At 44.7% G+C, this 10326-nt stretch overlaps 1 protein-coding gene across 2 annotated transcripts in view; it reads left to right on the top strand.

The window, feature by feature from the left end:
• The window catches only part of HEXA (hexosaminidase A (alpha polypeptide)), a 34314-nt gene continuing 23988 nt past the window's right edge, over nt 1–10326 (top strand). For both annotated transcript variants that reach the window (XM_011978602.1, XM_011978601.1), the window contains exon 1: nt 1–1418. In XM_011978602.1, coding sequence (XP_011833992.1) covers nt 1166–1418 — 253 coding nt within the window. In that variant the 5' untranslated portion in view covers nt 1–1165. The remainder of the gene's footprint in view (nt 1419–10326) is intronic.

Genomic DNA, 10326 nt, shown 5'->3' with positions numbered 1-10326 from the left:
TAACTAAATAATGCCACCCAATAACAATAGCATTATTTGTATTATGTTCTGGTAACATAGTGGTGAACAAGGAAGACAGGGTCTCTGATAACTGTGGAATTCTCCTTGATCACTTCTCAAGCCTCTCTTCTGGATACCCACTATTTCTTGGATCTACAGCGCTTTTCCTTCCCTACTTCTGTAGTTCAGTCTCTCCTTATTCTCTACCTCCAATAAAAAGGGGCCTCCTAACTGGTTTTTTATGCAACTATTCAACATGGTATTTCTAAAATGCAGATCTTTCGGGATGATTTTCAATTGCTCAGAGAATAAATTCCTCGACTTCCTATGTAAGGCCCTGCAGGACCAGGCCCCTGTCCTTATCTCTGAGGACTCTCCATCTTGCACCCAAAGGCCCAGCAATATCTTACTGCTTTCAGTAAATACACACCGGGGTATGTGGTGTTTTGTCTGCGGAAAGGGGATGTGAGTTGCTAACTAAAAGATTTATAGTCAATCTTGAAGGGAAGAGCTCATATCGGAAGCAATGGAATGCCTCGAGCTGGCTCTGAGAGTACACATTTTTTCCAGTCATAAGTAGATCACATTTTTGTGATCTTGTGATCCCCTCTCTAGCAGAGCCGTGCAGACTACCCACTTCCGGCCCTTTCTTGCCCCACGAAATTTCACATCACAACGACTTGTGGTTTTAATCCTCCGTTTTTCTGCTGCTGAACTTACTTCAGCCTGGGAAGTCCTTTACCTCCCAGTAGGCCTGGCGAGCTCCATCACAACATTCAAGATTCACCCTGGAGCCATCTGGGAAACTTTCTTTTCCAGCTCGCCCTGCGTCCTCGCCTCCCCACCCCGTGCTTCTCGAGTCGGGTGAGCTGTCTAGTTCCATCAGAAACCGCACGGCCGCAGGGGTGGCCGGTTATTTACGGTTCTACTGGGCCCGACAGGCGTCTGGGGAGCCGAGCAGTTGCCGACGCCTGGCACTACCCGCTGCATGCAGCAGGAGCCTCACGTCCAGGCCGGAAGTGAAAGGGCAGGGAGTGGGTCCTCCCGGGGTCGCAGGCGCAGAGCGGCCTCTGGTCACGTGATTCGCCGATAGTCACGCGGGCGCCGCTCACCTGACCAGGGTCTCACGTGGCCAGGCCTCTCCGAGAGGGGAGACCGGCGGGCCATGGCAAGCTCCAGGCTTTGGTTTTCGCTGCTGCTGGCGGCAGCGTTCGCAGGACGGGCGACCGCCCTCTGGCCCTGGCCTCAGAACATCCAAACCTCCGACCAGCGCTACGTCCTTTATCCGAACAACTTTCAATTCCAGTACGATGTCAGCTCCGCCGCGCAGCCTGGCTGCTCAGTCCTCGACGAGGCCTTCCAGCGCTATCGTGACCTGCTTTTCGGTTCCGGGTCTTGGCCCCGTCCTTACCGCACAGGTCAGTCGAACTTGTCCCGCCCTGTTCCCGGGCCCTGAGAGAGCCTGCCTGGGGATAGCTCCCCCAGGGCTACAGAGACGCCCTCTGGGCTTTTGCCCAGCCCTCTGATCACAAGCACTCCACTTCCTCCTCGAGCTGTATTAGGTTTACATCCAAAGATAACTACTATAGGACTACGGTTCAATCAGGAGATTAATTTATGGAAAATACTGTGCCAGCAAAAATCTTAGGTGATCCTTCTGACCGTGTTCAAGCTGTCCAGGGTCCTAGTGAGGCTGTGGCCAAGGGCTGGGTAGTGGAGACCAGAGAAAACACTCAAAATTGGGGAGACATAATAGAAGAACTATGCAAGGTTACATACAAGTGTCTGGCACATAGAATGTTTGGTGGGCGGATCACGAGGTCAGGAGTTCGAGACCAGCCTGACCAACACCGTAAAACCACGTCTCTACCAAAAATACAAAAAATTAGCCGGGCGTGGTGGTGCGCGCCTGTAGTCCCAGCTACTCAGGGTGCTAAGGCGGGAGAATCGCTTGAACCCAGGAGGTGGAGGTTGTCATGAGCCGAGATCGCGCCACTGCACTCCAGCCTGGGCAGCAGAGCGAGACTCCATCTCAAAAAAACAACCCCCCCCCAAAAAACAAAACAAGTATAAACTGTGAAAGAAGTCATAGAACATAAGGAAGTGAGTTTCCAGCGGCTACTTGGAATGGGGTGGTGGATGTAATTAGCCGGGACTGAAAAGAGGGTATTCCAGGCAGGAAGAAGGGCTTGAGCAGAGACACAAAGAGTTATGATTGAGCTCAAATTTCAGGTCTAGTGGATGTGATGAGTGGGTTCTGGGGATTGAGGAGGGATGAGGGTGGGGAAAATGTGGGGTTAAAGAGGTCAAGAGCACTTTAGACATTGGTTTGATATAAAATGGAAGGGGCTAACAGTTTTCTTTTAGGCAGCTATGTAATCAGTACTGAAAATTGCATTTGAGGATAATTATTCCACAGCACATGTATAAGTCGAGTCAACAATGTAAAGGAATACAATTCTGCTGCATGGGTTCAAAATTTAGAAGTTTCTTGATAATCTCCTGGAATCTAGCTCTTTGGTTATATTGTATAGATGTTATGGGGGTGGGAGCCACATTTACAGTTGAGTCATAGTAATATTTTATATGATGTTTCAAGTGTGTTTAAATTACTTCACGAAAGTTATCATTTGATATCTAGAATTAAAAGCATTTAATTAAACACATGACATTTGATTTAGGGAAAGAAGTACAATCTCAGCATCAGAGTAGTCCTTAACTGGTAAAATGCATTAAGCTGGAGAGGATAAGAGGCCTGCTCTTGAGTGTGGTAGATCACATTTTCCTCTGAATCCTGCATGACAAATAATAGAGAGCCTTACACAAGATTGGCACTCAGAATATGTTGATTTGGGTTATAGAAGAGTTTGAGCCTGGTTTATGGGGGAAAAAAAAGATCCTTCTAACTGCTATGTGTCAATCCCAGTGCTGGGCACTCTGAAGGTTACGAGAAAAGTCTTAAGACCTAGCCCTAGACTCTATAGTTCAATTGCGGAAACATGAAAATATGAAACAGTGGTACACTGTGAATTATAAGATGCTCAAAAGCTTTGTAGGTTGTTTACTAATACTATATACATGAGAATAATTCCTTTCCTTTTTTTTTTTTTTTTTTTTTGACGGAGTCTCGCTCTGTTGCCGCCAGGCTGGTCTCGAACTCCTGGCCTCAAGTGATCCACCCGCCTTGGCCTCCCAAAGTGCTGGGATTATGGGCATGAGCCACCGCGCCTTGCCTAATTCCTATACTTCTAAATTAGGCCTTCACCTCCATTGCTCACTCAGCATACACTGAGGCTGAGTGCAGTGATATGATCTCAGCTCACTGCAACCTCCGCCTCCTGGGTTCAAGCGATTCTCCTGCGCCAGCCTCCCGCATAGCTGGGACTACAGGTGTTCGCCACCATGCCCAGCTAATTTTTATATTTTTAGTAGAGATGGGGTTTCACCATGTTGGCCAGGCTGGTCTCGAACTCCTGGCCTCAAGTGATCCACCCGCCTTGGCCTCCCAAAGTGCTGGGATTATGGGCATGAGCCACCGCGCCTTGCCTAATTCCTATACTTCTAAATTAGGCCTTCACCTCCATTGCTATAGTACTATAGTTTAATCAAGTAGATAGAAATGGAGAGATTGTGAGACAATGAAATACTATAAATTCCCTAATGAAAGAGATTTAGAGCCAGATAAATTCAATAAGATGTTTATTTCCATATATTACCTTCCTGTAAGTTCATTTGCTTTATTAGTTGAGGGTTCTTGTCCTTTGAGAGAAAAAGAAGACTGGGTTGGGTGAACATTTCTAAAGACTTAAAAGTAACTTCTTTCTCTATTGTTCTTCCCATAGAGTCTTCCCTTTGGAACATAGTTTCCTGTGGAGGCTTTTAGGTGACTTTAAGCTAAAATCCTAGTTCTGCAGAAACAAGGATGAAGCAATAGCATGGGAAGCAAATAGAGGGAAAGCAGTACCAACAAGGCTGAAGCCAGAATACATTCCTTTATGAGTCTGATTTTAGTAAAGAAGGCAACATATGCAGGTTAAATCTTAACTAACAGATTTCCGCCCTCTTCCTCCAAACAGCTTAATTGTAGGTTCTGGGTCAGTGGGTTTTGTTTGTTTGTTTTTGTTTTTTTTTTTGAGACAGTCTTGCTTAGTCACCCAGGCTAGAGTGCAGTGACACAGTCTTGGCTCACTGCAACCTCTGCCTCCCGGTCTCAAGCGATCCTCCCACCTCAGCCCCTTGAGTAGCTGGGACCACAGGAGCATGCCACCACACCTGGCTAATTTTTGTATTTTTTGTAGACGGGGTTTCACCATGTTGCCCAAGCTGGTCTCCAATTCCTGAGCTCAAGTGATCCCCTTGCCTTGACCTACCAAAGTCCTGGGATTACAGGGTGGAATGAGCCCCCCTGGCCGACCCAGTGTTTTTCATTAAGCAATGCAACTTCTAGTTTTGATCTAAACCTGAAACTAAGAATTCATACTCCCTTTTCTGGAAAACAAGTCTGGTATTGAGGTTCAGTTCTATTTTGAATTCACCTTCAAGGGTTAGTCCCACCAGTTGCTAAATGTTCTGTGAGGGTGTTTAGTATTTGCCACCTTTCTTTGTCATTGAAAGGTGTTTCTACCAGTTGGAGGGTGTGTGTTGCATGTTGTTGAACCTGTTAAATAGACTTGTTTTAGGAACTAGATACTTGAATGAATCTAGTTCCCTGTGTGATTATTAAGCCACATCCTGTTTGCAAAGCAAAGATGTGATCATTTGGAATTTGGAATGGCACCCATCTAATGTTGCTCCAGACACTTAATAAGCATGGTGGGGAGCATGGTGATTGATGGAGCTAATAAAGCCCAGATTTTTCCAAGTAAAGTGGCTAAGTCTGTTTCTGCCATTTGACTGCATTTTTTTTTTCTTTTTCCTTTTTTTTTTTTGAGATGGAGTCTTGCTCTGTTGCCCAGGCTGGAATGCAGTGGCGTGATTTTGACTCACTGCAACCTCCATCCCCTGGGTTCAAGCAATTATCTTGCCTCAGCCTCCCAAGTAGCTGGGATTACAAGCGCCCACCACCATGCCTGGCTAATTTTTTATTTTTTAGTAGAGACGGGCTTTAGTAGCGACGGGGTTTCACCACGTTGGCCAGGCTGCTTTCGAACTTCTGGCCTCATGTGATCTGCCCACTTCAGGATTACAGGTGTGAGCCACTGTGACTGGCCATTCTTCTTTGCTTTTCCTGAAACTGATTGATAGAAGCCATAGTATATCATAGATATTATAAGGTTCCCATCCTGGTCTGATGTTCACCTGCACATCTCTATGAGTTGCTGAGGATGCTATTGTCCTTGAACAGAATAATCCTCCTTCCCTTCTCCAGCCCTTTTATTCTGGAATGGAAGATGATTATATGAGAATCTGTATCCTTCTACAGCTTTTATCAATATTTGATTTGCTCATCTTCAGATATGAAAGAAGTGACTGGGTTAATAAGTGGCATAGTTCAGTATAATCTGGCTCTCCTAAAATACCTTCTTTGGCCTTTTCTTCTATATCTGGAACGTTGTAGATATGTAGTTATTATTTGTAGAATATATTAACGTTAAAGAGCTACTTTGTGTAAATATTTGTAAGAAGGCTTTATGGGTTGGGGTTTTGTTTTCTTTCTTTTCTTTTTTTCTTTTAGAGACAGGGTCTTGTTTTGTCACCCAGGCTGGAGTGCAGTGGCACAAACACAGCCCACTGCAGCCTCGACCTCTGAGGCTCAAGCTGTTCTCCCATCTCAGTCTCCTGAGTAGCTTGGACTCCAGGTGCACAGCTAATTTTTGTAGAGATGGAGTCCCACTGTGTTGCCCCAGCTGATCTCAAACCCCTGGGCTCACCCAGTCTGCCTGCTTCAGCCACCCAAAGTGTTGGGATTACAGGTCTGAGAAGATCATCAGAAAGATATGATTTGCAGTTTTTCATTGAGGATTGCCTTCCTTTCAGGTTTCCAATTTGGAGTGTAAGTGTGTGATTCTGGGCAAAGGATAATCACACTGTGCTGCTTATTGTGTGATCCCAACTTCTGCTGCTCTTAACTCAGCACACAGTGGGAGATGCATTGGGATTGCGTGTAGGAGGGAAACAGACAAGGTCAGGCAGCTGGGCTGGGGAGAAAGAATAATGCTGATTAGTTCTCTCCACTTTAATTAGGCTAGTGGCTAAGTATACTTTAACCTTTCCCACGGCAAAGACAAGGCATATTCCTGCCAAAGGCATGGTTGCCACTAAGTTTATTGTTTTGAAAGCAAAGAGGAAGAAAACAACATGGGAAGAAGGTTTTGTAGTAGAATTACTTTTCTTGTGAAGGGGTATGTGGAGAACAGAGGGATACATAGGAGAAATACAGTGATGAATAAATTCTCTTTAGAAAGAAGGTGAGAGCAGAAGCACAGTTTTTAGTTGAAGGGCAAAATAAGTGTCGTATTTGATTTTGAATGCCAGGGCCTAGATTAGCTTGGCCCGCAGTCTTCTCACAGCCCTGTTTTTTTCTTTTCTTTTCTTTTCTTTCTTTCTTTCTTTCTTTTTTTTTTTTTTTTAAAGAAACAGGTCTTTCTCTGTCATTCAGACTGGAGTACAGTGGCGTGATCGTGGCATACTGCAACCTCGAACTCCAGGACTCAAGCAATCTTCCCGGCTCACTCATGAGTAGCTAGGACTACAGGCGCGTGCCACTGCACCCAGCTAATTTTTTTTATTTTTTACATTTTGTAGAGATGGGGGTCTTAGTATATCGCCCAGGCTGGTCTTGAACCCCGCTGGCTTCAAGCGATCCTCTTGCCTCGGCCTCCCAGAGTGCTGAGATTACAGGTGTGAGCCACCATTTGTTACCTGAAGCATGATACTTTTCCAGTATCCCTGGATAGTACTGAGTCCAAGAAGCTAAACTTGATCAAGGTGTATGTGGGTAGCCTAGCCCTGGTTTATAAAAAATTCGAGTTTTATTTCCATGAGCTGTAGGTATTCCCCTGCCTTGGATATTCTGTTTGAACACAGTATACGTGTATCAGGGTCTGGAACATGATTTATTGAGGAGTCAGCCAAGAAAGTGTTTATTAACCCCTTAAGTATGTGCCTTCAGACTAATTGCCTAATTTCCAAGCTGTTGCTGCTACTTCCTTCTTTTTTTTTTTAAACTCTGCCTACCTTCCAGACATTTCTAAGGATAACAAGAAAATAGTTATGTTTTTTCAGTCTTTGAAGGAGGCTATAATAGTGGGAAGAACTTGGTGATTTTAAAAATAAAACAATAAAAATTAAAAGTCTGAGCCCCAGAGATGCCCTTCTTTCCATTTCTTTCTACCCCAGTTCCTTACCTCCAAACAGAAGCAAGAAGCATAGCATTGGAAGGTTTTTGACAATGGATACCTGTTGTTTTGTTGTTGTTTGTTTGTTTTTAACAATCTCATGCTAGAGCATGTTGTCTGTTTCTTAGCCTGTTAAAGGCATAAGCCTCAATCCCTTTCCTGTTGATTATATAGAGGGAAAGGAGTTTTACTGCCTTACCAGTACTTCTTTTAAGAAATAAAACTGGGCATGGTGTCTCATGCCTGTAGTCCCAGCTACTCCGGAGGCTGAGGTAGAAGGATGGCTTGAGCTCAGGAGGTGGAGGTTGCAGTTAGCCAAGATCGTGTCATTGCACTCCAGCCTGGACAACAGAGCCAGACCTTGTCTCAAAAAAAGCAAACAAACAAATAAACAAACAAAAACCCAGAAACAAAAACAAAAGAAGGGTCACTCTTATGTTTCTGTAGTTTCCTAAATTTCTTCTCCTGGCCCTGAAAATAAGTGATAAAATAGAATCAATTTGCATCATCCTCAGGAGGTTCCGCAACCTTTGTGGAGCCAGTGACAACAAAGTCAGCGGAAGAAAGGAGGTTGGGTCCGTAGGGGTCAGAGAGGTGTATGTTTGAAGAGTTTTCTGTGGTGTGAGCTGTCTCAAGGTTTACATGTTCACAGTCTATTGTAATACCAAAATGAATTCTATTTTCTTCTCTATTCCTGGTTGTAATGAACAAAACCCATTATTGGGTCAGGAACTTCAGTCTTCTCTCTTCTTCTCCTTTGTTCCTGTTTTAAGCTTTGGCATTTGCTTAAGCTTCCTGGCCACACACTCAGCCCTGATCCCCAGCCAACTTTGGTATGCTATTGTTGTGTCCACATCTTGAAGCTGGTTAGGCTTGGGTGTGGTGTGGAGCTCCTTCCTGTGGAAGTGTATACTCAAATGCAGGACGTATGGGTGCTTGTCAGCTTGTCACCTGTTAAGCAGCCTTCCCCTTCTTTTGTAAAACTCTTCGGATTGAGGGGGTAAGGGGGATGACTTACCAGATACACTGTGTTATACATGAACAGTTTAACTACTGTACTGTTTGTTCAACCTTGTCCTTGTTGTAACTAGGATTCCGCATTAGTGGCTTTGTTGTTTTGCCTGGAGCTGCAGTCCTAGGTTGGGGGAGATTCAGAGTTCTAAGGCTATGTCGCTTTTGTATGTTGAAGTGTCAGCCTGTTCACATACAGAATGGCATCTCACAATAGTGAAGCCTTCAGTCTCCTATAAGAGGCTCATGAAAAACCCTTCAGGGAAGCTGCTCCTAGAGTGTGGCTTTGCCATAGGAAACCCTACCCCAGGACTCCTCTGGCCAAATGAGAGAATCGAGGTTTGCTGGGGCAAAACTGTCTTATTGGGAGAAGGGAAGTAGAACACGGAAGGAAACTAGCATTTATTGTCTGGCACTTGATGTATGTTATTGCCCTTTCATCTTCATAACAGCTCTGTGAGGTCAGTGTTATCCGAATCTTTGAGAATGGAGACATAGAAGCTAAGTAACATGCCCAGGGTTACACAGTTTGTAGGGGTGGAGCAGAAATTCCAGTATGCATAAATTTTGCTCCTGTCACCATACAGTCTTGTGGCATAATCATACACGCCTTTGTCAATCCAGTTAGCAATTTGGAAAACTACTGGCCTCTGGCAGGATTAAGCTCTAATCATATCTTAGCATTAATTACTTCAAATAGGTAATAACTTCTAACATCTAGTTACTCAATAGCACTCAGGTTATGAATATTTTGATCCCTGGCCCATTGTTACCAGATTCCAGTAGCATTTCTTCCTTCTTCGCATCTATTCTTAGTACAAGTAGTATTTATTAAGTAACTTTAATCGTCAATAGTACTAGGTCCAAGGAATATTAAGTTGAACTGCCCTGTCCTTAAAGTATTTACAGTTCCTGGAAGTGGGGATACAGACAGACAGGGTGTGATATTTTTCTATAATAACTGAAGCACAAAGTACTTTGGGAGTGCAGAAGAGGAACACCCGACCTAAGTGTGTGGAGGGGAAAGGAGAAGGTGCATATTGAAAAGACTTTCCTAGAGAGCTGTTGAAGGAGGTCTAAAAGTAGAAGTTGGTGGGGGTGAAGATAGTATTCCACATAGAAGGAACTGCACGTGGAAAAGGCCTACAGGCGAGAAGCCTTCATGCCATATTCAAGGAACTCAAGGTGTCTAGCTGAAATGCACAACTCTAGGGTGGATCAGCAAGTTCTGAAGCTAAAGAGGAGATAGATGGAAAGGTCATGAAATGACCTAATAAGCCCTGGTAAGGAATGGAGCTTTATCCTAAGGTCAAAGAAGGCCAGTAAAGTGCAGTCAACAGGATAAATGATGTGACTAAACTCTGGCTACTTTGGGGCTTGCTGTAGAGTGGGATTAGAGGCAGGAAACCCAGTTAAAAGGCTGCCAATAGTGATCTAAATAAGAGAATAGTGGCTGAAGTTGGGTTGATGGATGTAAGGACAGAGAAAACTAGAAAGACTGAAGAGAGGTTTAGGAGATGGCTGCTTGGAAGTGGGAGTTAGGCTGGAGGGAAAGGGTGCTGAGGATGACTCCCAGATTTCTGACTTAGCGGTTTGAATGTTGGCTCTCGTTCACTTGTGCTGCCATTAACAAAGATAGGGAAAATAGTAGGAGAGGAAGGGAAGGAGTAAAAAGAGAGCTAAATTGGCCAGTCGTGGTGGCTCATGCCTGTAATTCCAGCACTTTGGGAGGCTGAGGCGGGCGGATCACCTGAGGTCGGGAGTTCAAGACCAGTCTGACCAACGTGGAGAAACCCCATCTCTACTAAAAATACAAAATTAGCTGGGCATGGTGGCGCATGCCTGTAATCCCAGCTACTCTGGAGGCTGAGGCAGGAGAATCGCTTGAATCTAGGAGGCAGAGGTTGTGGTGAGCCGAGATTGTGCCACTGCACTCCAGCCTGGGCAACAGGAGCAAAACTCCATCTCAAAAAAAAAA

Source organism: Mandrillus leucophaeus, unplaced genomic scaffold, assembly GCF_000951045.1.
Source record: "Mandrillus leucophaeus isolate KB7577 unplaced genomic scaffold, Mleu.le_1.0 Scaffold197, whole genome shotgun sequence".
Classification (NCBI taxonomy): Eukaryota; Metazoa; Chordata; class Mammalia; order Primates; family Cercopithecidae; genus Mandrillus; species Mandrillus leucophaeus.
Note: the sequence above shows the minus strand (reverse complement) of the source record. Positions and strands in the feature narration are given on the sequence as shown.